The following is a 19,599-nucleotide window of genomic DNA, read 5'->3' as shown; positions in this document are numbered from 1 at the left end:
CACAGCCACGTCACCTCCACCCCAGCACAGCCACCATGTCCATCCTGTCCCTTCCACGAGAGACACAGAAGATTCCACTGATTCTAGGGGCAGTAGAGTGGAACGGTCAAAGGCATGAGCTTTGCAGCCAGACTGACCTGGATTTGAATTGTGGCTCTGCCACTTCCCAGCACTATGGCCACAGATGAGTCACTTAGCACCTCTGAGCCTTGGCTTCCTTGTCTATAAAAATGGAGAAGACCCACCCTGTAGGATGCCTGAGGATGACACGAGATCCTATCTGGGCCAGTGCCTGCCACACACAGCTCGACAAATTGTAGCTCTTGTTTATTGTTGAGGTACAGAATCTGCTTTGGCCTGACCCTCATTCCTCAGTATAACCCTCTCCACTCCCTATAGCTGCCCTTGCTTCTTCCTTTAACCCTCTATCTCCTTGAGCTCAGAGAACAAATGCCAATAACAAACACACTCAAGGAGGCCTCTCCATCCTTCGCTGCGAGCACTGGGTCCCAGGAATAAAAAGGAAGAAGAGTTAGAGGTCATTAGAGTTCTTCCACAACATGGTCTGAGTCCTCAGGACTCTCACCCAGCTCTTAGGCTTAGCAACCCAGACCTTCTACAGTCCACCGCTGACTGCTTCTCCTCTCCCACTCACTGGATGAAGTAGAACCTCATTCCACCAGCAGGGAAAGGAGTCAGCTGCAGTGCCAAGGAAGGGAACCCATGGTCCAGCTCTAGGCCCTACCTGCAGCCTCGGCCCCTGCATCATACCCTTCCAAGAGGGACACTGAGAGCCAACTACAGGCATTCAGCCTTGGACACTTGGGCAGTGCCATCTCCCATCCACCCTCTTCTCCCACGTGCTTGATGTGCAAAGCTCATCTTTTGGGCCACAAACCCTGAACAAGAAAATGTTCTAGAAAAGATAGTGTGCCAAGACGCCCCAGACAGCTGAACAGGCCATTCTAGCCTTCTCTTCTCCTAGACAGGCCCCAGGAGGAGCAAATATGCCTATGACCTTCACGTGTTCTTATGTTTCCTCTTTCCATGACTTCAAGCCTGCCATGATTTGCTTCTGCTTTTCTTCTCGAGGGTGGCTCCAGCACAGTGGCCAAGGGGGGTGAGTGAGGGACAAGAAAGCACTGATTAGAAGAGAGAGAAAGAGACTTATCTGCTGCCTCCTCTTCTTCACACCCCATCCCCCCAGTAGAGAGTCGATAATCCTCTGTTGCTCCTTGAGAGCCCGGAGCAATGTGACAGCATGACAGGGACCCCAAACGGGAACAGGTGCTGGGGCCCAGGAAGCAGGATGGGAGAGTTGTTACTCCAAGCAGGTAGCAGCATGGAAATAACCCCACGTAGTACCTTAAATTAAGCTTCTCAAATGCTCCGCTAATGAGGTTTAAGGAGACGCTTACATGTAAAATACTAATTGATCATCACTATCATCTTTACTGTGGGTTCATAATTAATTTATTCACAGAGAAAGGGAAAGGAGAACGTCCTTTGACCTGCACTCAGTACTTTCTTGTCGAACCTAATATGCTAAACGTAATAAGACAGTCATTGTATGTAAAGTAAATATTCACCGGGAGTGAAAGTACTTATTTGGGATTAACTGTTAGGAAGGAGCTGGAGATCGGTGGCATGCCGTGTGTGTGAGCACGCCATGTATTTGTTTAATGCAAGTTTTATTACATCAAAATGAAATCTCTGTTTAGTTACCTAGAGAACAACTTCCTAGAGAAGTTGTTGAGATAAGCGTCCTCCGTTAAACACGGATCTTCCCCACCGTGCCTGGATAATGCTGGGGATTGGTGGAGAGGGGTCTGTTTTTCTGACTCCCCACTAAACCAACCTACCAAGGGCACCAGACTGCTCAGACTGAACACTTAAATGGCATTGGGAAGGAAAGAAAAGCCTTCCATCTGTCCCCTGGGTTCCCTTTTGCTGAGCCTGGTGGAGCCCTTTCCCACCCATCCCATGCCTTAAAATTCCAGGCAAGAGATCCCCCAAGAATCTGATTTCTTCAGTCCCTCCCATATCCTCCACTGCCCACTCTTTCTAGAGTCTGCTGTGGCTAAGGCAACCCGTCTGTAAATGTGCTTGTTGTAACTTATCTCAGGTACCAGGGAAGCCCTCACTGGGGGTATCAAGCTGCACATCACGAGAGAGAGTCCCTCCCCCCCCCTCCTCCCGCCCCCCCGCCCCCCCCCCCCCCCACCCCCCACCCCGCCGCCACCATTCTCCAGTTCTCCTGTTGATGTGAGACATGACTTCCAACCCCAGGGCTGGTTCACCGCCTCGCCCACCAGCTCTGTGAGCTCAGCCCTTGATTAAGTGGGAGTCCAGTGTCGATTGCTGTCCTAATGAACTCATCCACCTCCCACCCCCTCGCCTGCTGCCACTGGATGCCACTCCTCCCATTCAGCTGGGAGCTCCGGTTTGGGGAACTCACTATCTCACCAGATTATCTGTTCCCTCACTGCAGGAAACAAACCACAATTGAATCAGCTTGGCAAATCAGTCCTCACTCCCTCTTCTCGGGAGTGTTGCAGCGTTGGCTTGTCACACGAAAAAGAGCACTAAATTACTGCCCCTAGATCTCTCTGTTGAACATTAGGTTTATTCCACAAATATTGGGTTGGTACCCAATGCCAAGCCCTGCACTAGGCACCGGGGACTACAGGCTTGCTCATAGAAATAGGCAGCATAGCGTTTCGAGGGCTTTAGCGTTGAGCTCATCCAACCTCTCACTGTACCAATGAGAGACTAAAGCCCAGAGCGGGAAAGTACTTTACCCAAGGTCACACAGCCACATGGTTGAGCAAACTGAGTCTTGGTCCAGCACTATTGTAAGACTGTGATGAGTCATTCACTGTGACTATGACGGGGTGAGCAAGCTGGGGCAGGGATGCAGCTCTCCCCAGGTCTCTCATGGAAAGGTTTGCTCTCTCCTCAGGATCGTTTGTGAGATGGGCCATGCCCTTGTGGGGACCACCTCTGGGCCCGTGCGCCTGTGCATTGGCGAGTGTAAGCCAGAGTTCATGACCAAATCCCATCAACAGTACACGTTTGTGGTGAGTATTGGGTCTAGTGCTGAGCTACAGGCTTCTAGCAAGGGCATATTTCTGCTCCAGGCTTCTCCCAGGAAAGTCCCACCCACCCCTCTCCCGAGCTGGCACCTCCAGGCTTCTTGCAGATGGAGCAGGAGACCAGAAAAGGGAAAGCCTGTCTTTCCTGGGTGGGTCAAGTGCATGACCAACAACACTTTGGAGACTTTGGCGTCCCAGAGAGCCACAGGTCAGAGTTCTAAATAAGCAAAATCAGGCCTTTCTTAGAAAGTGGATCCTAGACACCGGGTAGGGAGGGGCTGCCCTTTGTCCCACCAATGTGATATCTCTGTCTAATTCCAGCCTAATGAGGACAGATCATCTGAGGGACCTAATTATAAAGGTCTATATTTATCCACACGCTTTGTTTTCTGCCAAGGATATTGTAAGTGGGAGTTTAGAGGAGCCATTTGGAATCCTGCAGGAACGCATGTCTGTGTGCAGGACCATGGGAGTGGGATGTACGAGTGAGCTGCTCTGTGTGTTGGTGTGGTTACACACACATATGCACACACTCAGCCCTGGAAACACTTCTTCTCGCCCAAGCAACAGATGGTGGACTCACAAAGGCTTTATTTTCTCGTGCTGAACAACCTGCTTCTGGGGCTCCAAAGTCCCTTTTCTGACACCTAGGCAACATTGCCACATCAAGTTCTTCACTGAAAAGTGTTAACACCAGCGGAGGGGGTCAAACCAGCCTTGCTCAGAGTATTGAAAATTTATTTGACCACAAAATTCTCTTCTCTCTAAAGCACTTTACTGCTTGTTTTAGGTTTTCCAGTCTCTGCCTTCTTATCTCAGCATCTCCACCTTTCCTTGTACCAGTCTTCTCTCAGATGGGAGGATACCATGGCCTATATCTGCAGCCCACCTACCCCATCTCCTGTGCAGGACAGACAGGGTCTCGTGTGAGAAGCAAACCCAGAAAGACTGGATGGAGAGAGCTGCAGAGTGTCAGAGCTGGGAGGGCTTTACAGATCATGTAGCCCACTCTCCTGTCTTGACAGAGGAGGCAACAAAAGCCCAGAGTGATCCAGAAACTTGCTTCAGGGCCCATCACTAGTGAGTGGCTAATGCGGACTAGAGTTCATGCCTGTGTAGGTGCTCAGTTAAATGCACTTTCCACTCCACTCCCCTGCCGGCTAGGCAGGAGCAATTTCTTTCTGATGCATTTTAGGCCAGATGACATTTCTTTTAGGCTTCAGGCTTAATTTTACGATTTAGTGAGCTTACTAGAAAATCCCAGCCAACGATGGGCCATCCTCCTGGTGAAGGTCAGGGAAGACGCATCTAACATTTACTGACAGGTCTCTGCACCTGTTGTGCCCTTCTCTTGCTTAGGGAGGGACGGAAGGACACAAGCGTGGGCCATTAATGGATCCTCTTGGTGGCCCAATCCAGGCAGGGATCCTTTATTCAGCCCTATCGATTTTGTGCCAAAAAAATCAGTATGCGCTCCAGATAGAGAAGCATTTTCAAATTGTTCTCAATTTGCAAACTAATTGATAGATTAGTCAGTGTCATCTCTGCCTTCCCAACAGTGTTATGAGCATAAGACTCCCAGGGGAGTTAATTAATTGCAAAACACGGCCCTTCTGCCTTCCCTGGATATGCCTGGAGCCTCTTCTTAGAAAGGGTCTGAGCTCCAGGGTAGGCAAAGAGTGTTTGGGATTAGAAAGGGTTCACTCTGAGCGTGGACACAGTCCCTCCTTCTGTCTTTGAGTCTAGCCTGGTTTCTCTCTTTGGGTAAAACCTGAGCTGTGATCCTTTCTCTGCTTCCTCCCAAAGAACCCTTCCGTGTTGTCACTCAGCCCCATCCGAGGGCCAGAGTCCGGAGGCACCATGGTGACCATCACGGGCCATTACCTCGGGGCTGGGAGCAGCGTGGCTGTTTACCTGGGCAACCAGACCTGCGAGTTCTATGGGTGAGATGGGCTCAAAGGAGCCCTAGGAGACTGTACACGTGAGGCCTGTGCACACATGTTCCCGTGCATGTTCACATATGTGCCTGCCCCATCATCCCCATGTTATGTGTCATGTCCTGGGCCCAAACACCATTCCAGTCACTGTAAGAAATATATACCACTAGTCAATTTATATCGCGAGTATCATAGGGGCTAAATACTTCTACAGATATTTAGAAGTGAGGACCATAAGAGCTGCTGATGAGGGAGGTTCCCAGGAGCTCTCAGTCACCACCAGGATCAAGCATTCATTAGGTCCCCACCATGGTGACTTGAGAAACATGGAGATTGCATGGCCTCTGTCCTCTGCAAGCACAGACTCATCCTCAGGGCATCTCTTATGCGCTAAAAATTGAACACCTACTATTTGTCAGATATTCTGATGAAGCCCTGGGAGAATCTAGAGAGAATTCTGAAAGGATCCCTGGATGAGAACCCAACTTGCCCAGTAAATCTCCTCCCTGGACCATAAACTGCCTGAGGGCAAGGACTGAATATTTGCTTCTCTGCCTAGCAGATGCTCAGTTTATTAACTGACTGACCAGACACTAAGCACTGGCTAAATAGTCATGGTCTAGAAAAATCCAGAAAAGAGGAGTTCCCCCAAAGCCCAAGGAGCCCTGCCCCTGCCCCACCTTCTCTAATCCCCTTCTCCAGTTGGCTCCCTCCCTAGTCCATCTGGAGTGGGATCTCAGGTAAAGAGAAGCACTGATACACACTGCTGAGGGATGTTCCCCAGTCTAGAGTATAAAAGGACAGAAGAACATTCCTGGGCCATACCCCCCAACCGGGGAAAACCCCTTCTCAGGCCAGAGGCTGCACCTCTTGCCCATGCCTTTGCTCACAACCCTCCTGCGGTCTCCCTGTAGGCGATCAATGAATGAGATCGTGTGTGTCTCGCCCCCGTCATCCAATGGGCTGGGGCCCGTCCCTGTCTCTGTGAGTGTCGACCGAGCCCGTGTGGACAACAACCTGCAGTTCGAGTACATAGATGACCCCCGGGTGCAGCGCATCGAGCCCGAGTGGAGTATCGCCAGGTGAGGCAGAGCGGGCGGGGATACACCCAGCTGCCGTGCAACCTGATCCCTTCTGCCAAACTGCAGCTCCTGTGAGGATCCTGGGGGGACAAGTGGTAGCGGTTGGAGAGGGTTTTTCACCTAACCCAGACTCTGCTTGTTCCCAGCGGCCACACACCCCTGACCGTCACAGGCTTCAACCTGGATGTCATTCAGGAGCCAAGGATCCGAGTCAAGTTTAATGGCAAAGAATCTGTCAATGTGAGTAACCACGAGTCCCCTCAGTCTGCAGGAAACATGGCTGTGTCTGTGTTTTGCAGTGTGATAAGGTCTGTGTTAGGCACGGGGACATTCGACCGCCAGAGAAGAGTCCAGAATCATGGCCCCAAACACCTGGGCCTCACAATGATTTTTATAATTACAGTATAATCATTTCTTGTCAGAAGGTGATGTCATGAGTGTATAAACATACTGGCTTCTGAGCTTAAGATATGGTGCAAAAGGGCTCCTGTTTTCTGCCATGTTCACTTTGAGGTCCGATAAGAGGTAGGGTGAGAGGGAGAAGAAATTCTGGATCCAGATTCAGACATCTGTGAATTGGAAACAAAACACCACCATCTATTAGCTCTACAACCATGATCAAGTCGTTTAACGTCTCTGATCCTCCCTTCCCTGGCTAGAAATGCTGATGATAAGACTTGCCTCGCAGATCTGTAAACTGCAACGAGGCTGGCACCTGATAAACGTTAGTCACTGCATGCAGATATTTCCATCCTCGTTGCTAAGATGATCAAGCTGAACATTTCACTTTATTCCTCTGTGCAGACCCATGTAATTTAATTTTTTTCCACTGTGGATTTTTGTGATGTTAAAAAAGTTCTCTATCGTAAGAGCAGAATATCTGCTATGTTGTGATAAATTTTTTAGTTCGTTCTACTGGCTCCATCCTTCTCTTTTCAGGCAATATTTTCTGAAATGTTATTGTATTCATAATTATAGTCCAGGAGGTGCTATTACGGCCATTATTTTTCATATGAATTACTGCTTTGACCTTCTGGGCATTGACGAGGCTGAGATGGAGACGGAGATGGGCGAGATGGTGTTGGATCTACCCTCTTATCCCTGACACATTCCCAGCATGCTTGAGGCTTCCCTAGGCAACAGAGAAATACAGAAAGGGACAGGCTGCCAGAAGGCTAGATCTGGAAAGGTCTCAGGGATGATCTAGTCCAAACTTCTCACTGTATAGCTTAGAAAACTAAGGCCAGAAAGCAGTAATGACTTGCCCCCAGTCATGAAGGTGGCTGGTGGCAGGACCAAGCTAGATCCCAAACACCTGACTCTTCTAACTAGACCACGTGAGATGATGGCAGGCTTGACATTTCATCATGCCGGAGACGTGGAGACACCTGTATCACACCTCCAGTGACCCACTGTGCTCACAGCTCTTTGGGCTAGAAGAGCACACAACTCCAGATCCCAACGTAGAGCGTGATCCATGAGTGAAAGAGGGGTGCCCCCGCCCCACTTCCAGACCGAGGCTCAGTGTCCCCAGGACACCTCCATCTGTTTGCTGTCTCTAGGAGTTGGCCAGCCTGGGGAGGGGCAGCCCCTCCAGGACCAGCAAGGCCCCAGAGGTTAAAGCCTCAGAACACAGAAAAGAAAAGACGTGGTTAATCTAGTACAGAGGGAATTTTGGAGGATGAGTGCATGACTGACAAGATTAACCTCCAAAGGCTGCAGCATTGGTCCCCGGGAAGCTATTGGAAGAGAAGACTGGGCTGGGCAGGCCTCCCCACACCTGGCAGCCCTGAGAAGGCTTGGGTCCTGGGCGTCCTGTGCGCCCGCCAGGACACGTTGGCAGCCCCAGGCAGGAATCTCCCCAGCAGTTCTCCCAGCCCACCCACCAGGACCTCAGTGCTTCAAGGAGTTAAGAGACAGCTCCTGCCTCTCGAGCATTCGGGGCCCTGAACTCCAACAGGGACCTGCTTGGAGTCTGCAGGCTGGCAGGCAGCCTGGAGGAAAGGCCTGGGTGTGCAGGTTTCCACCAAGCCGGGCCCCAGCATGGGAAGCCCGTAAACTCCGCCCGATGCCCTCTCTTTCAGGAGTGGTGAGAAAGAACCATGTTGCCCCTGAGGCCCTACCTGGGCTCCACGTCATCCTCAGTCCCCAGGGGCTACCCCCTGCCTTTGGGTTTGGAAGCAGCCCGTGAGAAGGGCCAAAGCGAAGGCCGCAAAACCCAAAGGAATGTTTGGCAAAGTGCCGATGCAGCGCTGGGCAGAGAGCAAATGGAGGCCGTTTGTCTGGGGGTGATTTGCTCATTCACAGAGGAGTCCCATCCAGGGACACTGGAGTGAGCAGGGAGGAAGATGAGGGGCGGGGCAGGGAAGCGGTCCTTGGGCTGGGAGGTCTGCCCCGTGGAGCCCAGGGAGGGGACTCCCAGCTCAACTCTTGTTTGACCGCACCACCATTTTCCTCATGCCAGGGTGTCCCCAGCTGGAACGGGAAAGGGACATTAGGTTCACAAGGGGCTGCTGAAGGGTGAGCTGAAAAGGGCGGGGATGCGTACTAACCTCCGACATGGCACGAAGCCCTCGGCGAGCTGTTGGTTTAAACTCTTCAACTCCCTCTGGAAAGGGAGGGTTAAGACTTGGAGCTCTGACATAATTTCTATGCAAGCATCAGCTTTTTTTGCAATTTCACACATGGTCTTGTTTTCCGAACATGAAGCCTGGGTATGTGTGTGTTGGCCAGACACGCAACATGTGTGGACCTGCCAGGACAGTGTGTACTTGAGCAGGGTTCTCACAGATGCCCTTGGCTGTTGCTGGGACACTGTGACTCCCAGAGCCAAAACTGAGCCACGCAGCGCGAGACAGGAGGAGGTGGGGAGGGGTCCAGGTTTTCTTCCCAGATCACACGTGGGTCCTAGAGCGCTTTCTTCAATCTGACTGCTGCCTTGGGAAGCCCTCAAACTAAACCACCAGAGGAGAGAATGGCACAACACATGCCACACGGGGCCACCTCAGCTAGGATGTTATTTGGGAGATGAGGGTCCACCAAGGAAGAAAGGACATTATGAACTCAGTGTCAATACCAAGGTTATACCCCCATGGAGAGTTAGGGGGCACTCGGTTGGAGAAGAGAGAGATCCTGACTAAAACATTTAAGGAGGTGAAGGATCCTTTTCATCCATCAGTGTTTTCAATAAACATTAACTGAACACCTACTATGTGCTCATCTCACACAACTTCCTTCCTTCCATCTCACACACACACACACACACACACACACACACACACAAACGCGCGCGCGCGCGTGCGGGAGACTGCTTCTGTCCTACTTTTTCCACAAACATCCATGCTCCCTCATCCCCAGACCTTTGCTGCTGTTCTCTCTGCCAGGGACTTGATCCCTTACCATCCCCCCTGTCTGGGTAAGTCCTACACATTCTTCAGGTTAAATTTCATTCACCTCTTCCAAAGGAAAGCTCCCATGAGCCACCCTCACCCTGCCTCAGGCCATGCACGCTCGCGCACAAACACAGGCTCATGCACACACACGGACACCCACAGAGTGCCTGGTACTTCCCCAACCCGGACGTTTCTCACCTCCATCCATGCATTTAACAGTGCTGGTGCCCCTCCTGTGCTCCAGGCCCTCTGCCAGGACTGCACTGTAATGCTTGTCAAATCATTTGTCTCCCCGATAGACTGAGACTGTTTCACGGATGGCCCAACTACTGGCACCATTCCTGGCACAAAGTAGGTGCTCACTCAGTGTTGGTGAATGAATAAATGAAGTTAAAACACGCCCCTCCCTGCCAAAAAAGAAAAAAAACAACTTCACAGCCCTTTTCCTCAAGCAAGTAGCCCACTGGAGACTGGCCAAAACAAGCAAAGGGTGGGAAGGCGGCAGTATGACCCCCACCATCACCTGCTGGGTGTTTGAACGCCGTGCTCTTGGGCCCTTTAGGTGTGCAAGGTTGTGAACACCACCACCCTGACCTGCCTGGCACCCTCCCTGACCACAGACCACCGGCCCGGCCTGGACACCGTGGAACGGCCGGACGAGTTTGGATTCGTCTTTAACAATGTCCAGTCCTTGCTGATTTACAACGACACCAAGTTCATCTACTACCCCAACCCGACCTTTGAACTGCTCAGCCCCACTGGGGTCTTGGATCAAAAGCCGGGATCCCCCATCATTCTGAAGGTAGGAGGGTGGGATGGCTGCCTGCCACACGCAGGGGTGGCCAGAGCACCCCTCTCCTGGCCTGGCCTCCCTTCGATGCACACGGGCTCACATGGCTGTCATCTCCCTGTGAAGGGAGCTTAGTTATACATATCGACCCATTGAGTGACATATCTTGCACTTGGGATTCTCAAGGAACACCGTAGAGTATTTCTGTGTGTCCTTGTGAGCTTTGGGACCTAAAAGTCCTGCAGTGCACTGGAAGCAACGATGTCCTTTATTGACCCCATCCGTGGCCGCAGTAACTGCCCTCAGATGTGAAGAGGTCACGGTCCCCTGGTACCATCCTTCCAGGTGTGTGTTACTCTACCACTTTCACTTCTATCCCCTGCATCCTCCCCCAAACTTTCACTTGTTTACTGTTTGGTCCCCCCTTCCTTTCTCTTTACCACTCTCTTCCTCCCTTTCATTCTCTCTTCCCTTTGTTTTCTCTTTTTCTGTCTAAATTGTGGCTGTTAGAAGTCCTCTCCAAAAACTTACCATGGAGTCACTCATTGGTTTTTGCATTGCTCCCCTTACCCCGCCTCTTTAATCTCTTTTTATTTTTATTTATTTATTTTGTTCATCAACATTAGAATATATTTTGCATTTATATAATAAAATATAGAAGACAATAAAAATAAGTGAGCATTGCTACAAGCAACAACAGAAATAAAACTCATGAGCAATATTCAGCAAAACAAGGCAGACATAAAATGATATACATTGTATGGTTTCTTTTTTAAAAATTCAAAACTGGGCAAAACAAATTTATGGTGAAGATAATGGTTACTTTGGGGGCAGAAAGCAGGGGTCATGATGAGGAAATGGTATAAGGAAGGCTTCCGAGATCCTGGGAAAATTCTGTTTCTTGATCTGAGTAGTGGTAATACTAATGGGAGTTCAGATAACTCACATAAGTCATAAGTTTATAGTTAAACTTATGCACTTTTCTCTGTGTTATAACTTATTAAGAAAGCTAAGACAAAAGCCTTATTTAGTTCATTAAGATCAACAGCTGGCAAAGAATTATTGAATATTATTTCAGACACCTACAAAGTTCAAGGAACCGTGTAAGGTGATGAAAGATTCCAAGTCCATTCCACTATCAAATTTTTTTTCTTATTAGTCATCCATTTTATACACATCAATGAATAAATGTCAATCCCAATCTCCCAATTCAGCACACCACCACCACCACCACCCCACCGCTTTCCTCCCTTGGTGTCCATCTGTTTTTTCTCTACTTCTGTGTCTCAATTTCTGCTCGGCAAACCGGTTCATCTGTACCACTTTCTAGGTTCCACATATGTGCGTTAATATACGATATTTGTTTTCCTCTTTCTGACTTACTTCACTCTGTATGACAGTCTCTAGATCCATCCACGTCCCTACAAATGACCCAATTTTGTTCCTTTTGATGGCTGAGTAATATTCCATTGTATATATGTGCCACATCTTCTTTATCCATTCGTCTGTTGATGCGCATTTAGGTTGCTTCCATGACCTGGCTATTGTAAATAGTGCTGCATTGAACATTGGGGTGCATGTGTCTTTTTGAACTATGGTTTTCTCTGGGTATATGGCCACTAGTGTGATTGCTGGGTCATATGGTAATTCTATTTTTAGTTCTCTAAGGAACCTCCATACTGTTCTCCAAGTGCCTGTATCAATTTACATTCCCACCAACAGTGCAGGAGGGTTCCCTTTTCTCCACACCCTCTCCAGCATTTGTTGTTTGTAGATTTTCTGATGATGCCCATTCTAACTGGTGTGAAGTGATACCTCATTGTAGTTTTGATTTGCATTTCTCTAATAATTAGTGATGTTGAGCATCTTTTCATGTGCTTCTTGGCCATCTGTATGTCTTCTTTGGAGAAATGTCTATTTAGGTCTTCTGCCCATTTTTGGATTGGGTTGTTTATTTTTTTAATATTGAGCTGCATGAGCTATTTATATATTTTGGAGATTAATCCTTTGTCCGATGATTCATTTGCAAATATTTTCTCCCATTCTGAGGGTTGTCTTTTCGTCTTGTTTATGGTTTACTTTGCTGTGCAAAAGCTTCTAAGTTTCATTAGGTCCCATTTGTTTATTTTTGTTTTTATTTCCATTACTCTAGGAGGTGGATCAAAAAATATGTTGCTGTGATTTATATCAAAGAGTGTTCTTCCTATGTTTTCCTCTAAGAGTTTTATAGTGCCCAGTCTTACATTTAGGTGTGTAATACATTTTGAGTTTATTTTTGTGTATGGTGTTAGGGAGTGTTCTAATATCATTCTTTTACATATAGCTGTCCACTTTTCCCAGCACCACTTATTGAAGAGACTGTCTTTTCTCCATTGTATATCCTTGCCTCCTTTGTCATAGATTAGTTGACCATAGGTGCGTGGGTTTATCTCTGGGCTTTCTATCCTGTTCCATTGATCTATATTTCTGTTTTTGTGCCAGTACCATATTGTCTTGATTACTGTAGCTTTGTCTGAAGTCAGGAAGTCCGATTCCTCCAGCTCCGTTTTTTTCTTTCAAGACTGCTTTGGCTATTTGGGGTCTTTTGTGTCTCCATACAAATTTTAAGACATTTTGTTCTAGTTCTGTAAAAAATGCCATTGGTAATTTGATAGGGATTGAATTGAATCTGTAGATTGCTTTGGGTAGTATAGTCATTTTCACAATATTGATTCTTCCAATCCAAGAACATGGTATGTCTCTCCATCTGTTGATATCATCTTTAATTTCTTTCATTAGTGTCTTATAGTTTTCTGCATACAGGTCTTTTGTCTCCCTAGGTAGGTTTATTCCTAGCTATTTTATTCTTTTTGTTGCAGTAGTAAATGGGAGACTTTCCTTAATTTCTCTTTCAGATTTTTCATCATTAGTGTATAGGAATGCAAGAGATTTCTGTGCATTAATTTTGTATCCTGCAGCATTACCAAATTCATTGACCAGGTCTAGTAGTTTTCTGATGGCATCTTTAGGATTCTCTATGTATAGTGTCATGTCATCTGCAAACGGTGACAGTTTTACTTCTTCTTTTCCAATTTGTATTCCTTTTATGTCTTTTTCTTCTCTGATTGCTGTGGCTAGGACTTCCAAAACTATGTTGAATAATAGTGGTGAGAGTGGACATCCGTGTCTTGTTCCTGATCTTAGAGGAAATGCTTTCAGTTTTTCACCATTGAGAATGATGTTTGCTGTGGGTTTGTAGTATATGGCCTTTATTATGTTGAAGTAGGTTCCCTCTATGCCCGCTTTCTGGAGAGTTTTTGTCATAAATGGGTGTTGGATTTTGTCAAAAGCTTTTTCTGCATCTTTTGACATGATCATATGGTTTTTATTCTTCAATTTGTTGATATGGTGTATCACATTCACTCATTTGTGTATATTGAAGAATCCTTGCATCCCTGGAGTAAATCCCACTTGATCACGGTGTGTGATCCTTTTAATGTGTTGTTGGATTCTGTTTGCTAGCATTTTGTTGAGGATTTTTGCATCTATATTCATCAGTGATATTGGTCTGTAATTTTCTTTTTTTGTAGCATCTTTATCTTGTTTTGGTATCAGGGTGATGGTGGCCTCATAGAATGAGTTTGGGAGTATTCCTTCCTCTGCAATTTTTTGGAAGAGCTTGAGAAAGATGGGTGTTAGCTCTTCTCTAAATGTTTGATAGAATTCACTTGTGGAGCCATCTGGTCCTGGACTTTTGTTTGTTGGAAACTTTTTAATCACAGTTTCAATTTCATTACTTGTGATTGGTCTGTTCATATTTCCTATTTCTTCCTGGTTCAGTCTTGGAAGGTTATACCTTTCTAAGAATTTGTCCATTTCTTCCAGGTTGTCCATTTTATTGGCATAGAGTTGCTTGTAATAGTCTCTTAGGATGCTTTGTATTTCTGGGGTGTCTGTTGTAACTTCTTCTTTTTCATTTCTAATTTTATTGATTTGAGTCCTCTCCTTCTTTTTCTTGATGTGTCTGGCTAATGGTTTATCAATTTTGTTTATCTTCTCAAAGAACCAGCTTTTACTTTATTGGTCTTTACTATTGTTTTCTTTGTTTCTATTTCATTTATTTCTGCTCTGATCTTGATGATTTCTTTCCTTCTGCTAACTTTGGGTTTTGTTTGTTCTTCTTTCTCTAGTTCCTTTAGGTGTAACGTTAGATTGTTTATTTGAGACTTTTCTTGTTTCTTGAGGTGGGCTTGTATAGCCATAAACGTCCCTCTTAGAACTGCTTTTGCTGCATCCCATAGGTTCTGGATCATCGTGTTTTCATTGTCATTTGTCTCTAGGTATTTTTTGATTTCCTCTTTGATTTCTTCAGTGATCTCTTACTTATTTAGTAACGTATTGTTTAACCTCCATGTGTTTGTGTTTTTTCCCCTGTAATTGATTTCTAATCTCATAGTGTTGTGGTCAGAAAAGATGGTTGACATGATTTCAATTTTCTTAAATTTACTGAGGCTTGATTTGTAATCCAAGATGTGATCTATCCTGGAGAATGATCTGTGCAAACTTGAGAAGAAAGTGTAATCTGCTGTTTTGGAATGGAATGTCCTATAAATATCAATTAAATCTATCTGGTCTATTGTGTCATTTAAAGCTGTGTTTCCTTATTAATTTTCTGTTTGGATGATCTGTCCGTTGGTGTAAGTGAGGTGTTAAAGTCCCCCACTATTATTGTGTTACTGTTGATTTCCTCTTTTAGAGCTGTTAGCAGTTGCCTTATGTATTGAGGTGCTCCTATGTTGGGTGCATAAATATTTATAATTGTTATATCTTCTTCTTGGATTGATCCCTTGATCATTATATAGTGTCCTTCCTTGTCACTTGTAACATTCTTTATTTTAAAGTCTATTTTATCTGATATTATTATTGCTACTCCAGCTTTCTTTTGATTTCCATTTGCATGGAATATCTTTTTCCATCCCCTCACTTTCAGTCTGTATGTGTCCCTAGGTCTGCAGTGGGTCTCCTGTAAACAGCATATATATGGGTCTTGTTTTTTGTATCCATTCAGCAAGGCTGTGTCTTTTGGTTGGAGCATTTAATCCATTCATGTTTAAGGTAATTATCAATACGTATGTTCCTATTACCGTTTTCTTAATTGTTTTGGGTTTGTTTTTGTAGGTCCTTTTCTTCTCTTGTGTTTCCCAGTTAGAGAAGTTCCTTTAGTGTTTGTTGGTTAGGTGGTGCTGAATTCTCTTAGCTTTTGCTTGTCTGTAAAGCTTTTGATTTCTCCATCGGATCTGAGTGAGATCCTTGCTGGGTAGAGTAATCTTGGTTGTCAGTTCTTCCCTTTCATCACTTTAAGTATATCCTGCCACTCCCTTCTGGCTTGTAGAGTTTCTGCTGAGGTATCAGCTGTTATCCTTATGGGAGTTCCCTTGTATGTTATTTGTCGTTTTTCCCTTGCTGCTTTCAATAATTTTTCTTTGTCTTTAATTTTTGCCAATTTGATTACTATGTGTCTCGGCGTGCTTCTCCTTGGGTTTATCCTGTATGGGACTCTCTGTGCTTCCTGGACTTGGGTGGCTATTTCGTTTCCCATGTTAGGGAAGTGTTTGACTATAATCTCTTCTAATATTTTCTCGGGTCCTTTCTCTCTCTCTTCTCCTTCTGGGACCGCTATAATGCGAGTGTTGTTGCGTTTAGTGTTTTCCCAGAGGTCTCTTAGGCTCTCTTCATTTCTTTTCATTCTTCATTCTTTTCATTCTTCTTCATTTCTTTTTCATTCACTGTTCCGCAGCAGTGAATTCTACCATTCTGTCTTCCAGGTCACTTATCCGTTCTCCTGCCTCAGTTATTCTGCTATTGATTCCTTCTAGTGTAGTTTTCATTTCAGTTATTGTATTGTTCATCTCTGTTTGTTTGTTCTTTATTTCTTCTAGGTCTTTATTAAACATTTCTTCCATCTTCTCGATCTTTGCCTCCATTCTTTTTCCGAGGTCCTGGATCATCCTCACTATCATTATTCTGAATTCTTTTTCTGGAAGGTTGCCTATTTCCACTTCATTAAGTTGTTTTTCTCGGGTTTTATCTTGTTCCTTCATCTGGTACATAGCCCTCTACCTCTACCTTTTCATCTTGTCTATTTTTCTGTGAATGTGGTTTTTGTTCCACAGGCTGCAGGATTGTAGTTCTTCTTGCTTCTGCTGTCTGCTCTCTGGTGGATGAAGCTATCTAAGAGGCTTGTGGAAGCTTCTTGATGGGAGGGACTGGTCTTAATCTCCTTTTAAATAACCAATTAACTTCTGTGCACATGTGTCAATTATTCCTATTAAGATTGCTCTTACCTACAGGGCAAAAACCTCTGCCCTCCTGCTTCTGGAGGTGCCAAACTCAACTACACTGTGCTGATTGGAGAGACCCCATGCACTGTCACTGTGTCCGAGACACAACTGCTCTGCGAGCCTCCCAACCTCACTGGGCAGCACAAGGTCATGGTGAGTGAACCATCTTATTATTCCTCCCCTCCTCATCTTTCATGTATAATCTGTCATAAAGAAAGGGTCTTCAACCTCCTCCATATCTCCTCATCACAAAGTGCTATATTAAAATGGGTAGGAGCTAAGAACACAAGAAAAGAAAGGCAGATGATAAGCAGGAAGTTGTTTTGTATCCAGACTGCACTGTGTGGTTGTGGTCTCTCATGCCCTTTCTGGATCAAGAAGGATTGGATGCCAGGGCTCTACAGTGACCGTGTGTGTGCCATGCACAGGTCCACGTGGGTGGCATGGTATTCTCGCCCGGCTCGGTGAGTGTCATCTCAGATAGCTTGCTGACCCTGCCAGCCATCGTCAGCATCGCGGCAGGCGGCAGCCTACTGCTCATCATCGTCATCATTGTGCTCATCGCCTACAAGCGCAAGTCTCGAGAAAATGACCTCACTCTCAAGCGGCTCCAAATGCAGATGGACAACCTGGAGTCCCGTGTGGCCCTGGAGTGTAAGGAAGGTAAGTGGAGGCACTCCCTCGTTTCTGGGACCCTCTTTCCTCACCAGCTTTATTACCCCCCTCCCTAAAATAGCTCTCATCTTTGCTCCCATCTCTTCTACCACAAGCCACCCTGCTCCACTTTGACCTCTGTTTTCTCTTAAACTTCCTTTGCCCTTAAAATGCCCACAGTAAGGCCCCAGACCTGATCCCATTATTCTGTCCCCCTGTGCCCTGACTCATCCCACAGTCTGGCCCAGCCTACTCTCCTTCCCGGGACCGCAGTCTCCCCACAGTCAGAGCCTCCTGGGCCCTGTTGCCTCAGACTCTAGATCCCCACGTAGGAGTGACAGCTCCTTTTGCCTGGCTGCCTTGGAGCAGCAGGAAAGGTGAGAGCACATGCCCTCCCTTCCACCCCATCCCCTCCCCCACATTGTGACTTCAGCCAGTACTGCAGGCTGAGCCTCTGAAGGCCACTTGCAGGGCATCCCAGGCTGTGGTGGTGGAGACAGTGTTTCTTCTGTCTCCCAAGCAACCACAGCTACCTGGTGTCCCCTTGGGCTGAGGACCTGGAAGACTCCCTGGGTAAACATCTCAATTAGGAATCAAAAGACTTCTCCTTTTGCTGCAAACTTCAAGATCAGAACAAGCCCTCTGCTGGATGAAAGGGAAGAGCTGGGCTGGGGCAAAGTGGGCCAGGCTCCTCCCAGCGCCAGGGCTGGGGAGGAGCAAGGAGGGCGTCAGGAGACAGGTCTGCCACCAAGGGGAAGCCCCTGTTTGGCCAAGGGCCTGGTGGTCAGGGCTCCCTAAGTCTGGGTTTGGTGGTGTTCTCAGTTTCGTTCATGTGTGAGTGTGAATGTTGAATATATATAACATAACATTTACCATTTTAACTTTCTTATCTTTGCACCCTAGTGCTCTCTCCACTTCTGTGCACAGAAGTTAATTGGTTATTTAAAAAGGGATTAAGAGGCATTAAATACATTCACAGCATCGTGTGACCATCACCACCAACCGTCTCCAGAACTTCCACATTTTCCCCAACCGAAACTCTGTACTCATGAAACAATAATCCCTCACCCTCCTCTCCCACTTTCTGTCTCTATGAATTTGACTACTCTAGGAAACTCATATAAATGGCATCACACAGCATATGTCCCTTTGTGTTTGGTTTATTTCACTTAGCATCATGTCTTTAAGGTTCATCCATGTTGTAGCATTTGAGAGAACTTCATTCCTTTTTAAGGCTAAATAATAGTCCATTGGGTATATAAACCACATTTTACTTATCAATTCATCCATCAATGGACATTTGGGTTGTTTCCACCTTTTGGTATCATGAATAATGCTGCTGTGAACGTGAGGGTACAAGCATCTGTTCAAGTCCCTGCTTTCAGTTCTTTTGGGTGTATATGTAGGAGAGGAATTGCTGGGTCATTTGGTAATTCTATGTTTAATTTTTGGAGGAATCACAAAATTGCTTTCCAGAGCAGCTGTACCACTTTATATTCCCTCCAGCAAGATATGAGGGTTCCAGTTTTTCCACATCCTAGCCAACACATGTTATTTTCCACTTTTTTTATAACAGCCATCCTAATGGGTATGAAGTGGTATCTCATGGTGGTTTTGATTTTCATTTTCCCCCAAGGTTTTTGCATCTTGGTTTATTCTCTTGCTTGGAAAAGGGGAGCAAAGCTACCTATTCTGGTCTTTGTTTGATCTGTTCGACCACTGCCTCTCACCTGCTTCTAGCACCTGTATCACCTGCATGACCCAAGTCATGGGCTTCCTTTGTTTTAACTACACTTATAATACATAGAAAGAAAATTCAAAATTATAGGTAAGCATAGAGGAGGAAATAATATAAAAATCACCCATAGTCCCACCACCTAAGAAAGGCAGACTGGAGATATCTCATCGCCCCTGGAGATGCACCCCTATAACCCTCCCTGTCTCTACACCTGGCCCTTCCCTCCTCCACGAACTTCTCCCGCCTTTCCCCTCCCCGGCCTGCATTCCCCTCCTGAGCTTCCCTGTCTCCACTGCACTTTCATAGCTTTTGCCGAGCTCCAGACAGACATCAACGAGCTGACCAGTGACCTGGACCGCTCAGGAATCCCCTACCTGGACTATCGGACCTATGCTATGCGAGTCCTGTTCCCCGGCATTGAGGACCATCCCGTCCTGCGTGAGCTGGAGGTAACACCCGCCTCCCTCACCCAGCTGCCCAGCAGGGACGTGGGGCCTGGGTTTCCTAGGAAATGCCAGTGGGGCCCAGTGCTCAGAAGAAGGTCAGGAGTGAGGAGGAGAAATAGCTTGTAGAAGCATCACCGTAACGGGG

The 19,599-nt window shown here is 46.6% G+C and overlaps 1 protein-coding gene across 3 annotated transcripts in view; it reads left to right on the top strand.

The window, feature by feature from the left end:
- PLXNA2 (plexin A2) overlaps positions 1 to 19,599 on the top strand; it is a 221,583-nt gene that overhangs the window by 181,366 nt on the left and 20,618 nt on the right. For all 3 annotated transcript variants that reach the window (XM_027082880.1, XM_027082878.1, XM_027082879.1), the window contains 8 exons: positions 2,963 to 3,080; positions 4,902 to 5,038; positions 5,947 to 6,114; positions 6,261 to 6,354; positions 10,069 to 10,308; positions 16,626 to 16,769; positions 17,045 to 17,279; positions 19,315 to 19,457. In XM_027082880.1, the coding sequence (XP_026938681.1) occupies positions 2,963 to 3,080; positions 4,902 to 5,038; positions 5,947 to 6,114; positions 6,261 to 6,354; positions 10,069 to 10,308; positions 16,626 to 16,769; positions 17,045 to 17,279; positions 19,315 to 19,457 (1,279 nt within the window). The remainder of the gene's footprint in view (positions 1 to 2,962; positions 3,081 to 4,901; positions 5,039 to 5,946; positions 6,115 to 6,260; positions 6,355 to 10,068; positions 10,309 to 16,625; positions 16,770 to 17,044; positions 17,280 to 19,314; positions 19,458 to 19,599) is intronic.

This window comes from Aethalodelphis obliquidens, unplaced genomic scaffold (genome assembly GCF_003676395.1).
Source record: "Aethalodelphis obliquidens isolate GAN/ISIS:26980383/991018 unplaced genomic scaffold, ASM367639v1 scaffold48, whole genome shotgun sequence".
NCBI classification, from domain to species: Eukaryota; Metazoa; Chordata; class Mammalia; order Artiodactyla; family Delphinidae; genus Aethalodelphis; species Aethalodelphis obliquidens.
This window is presented reverse-complemented; position numbering and strand designations above follow the sequence as displayed.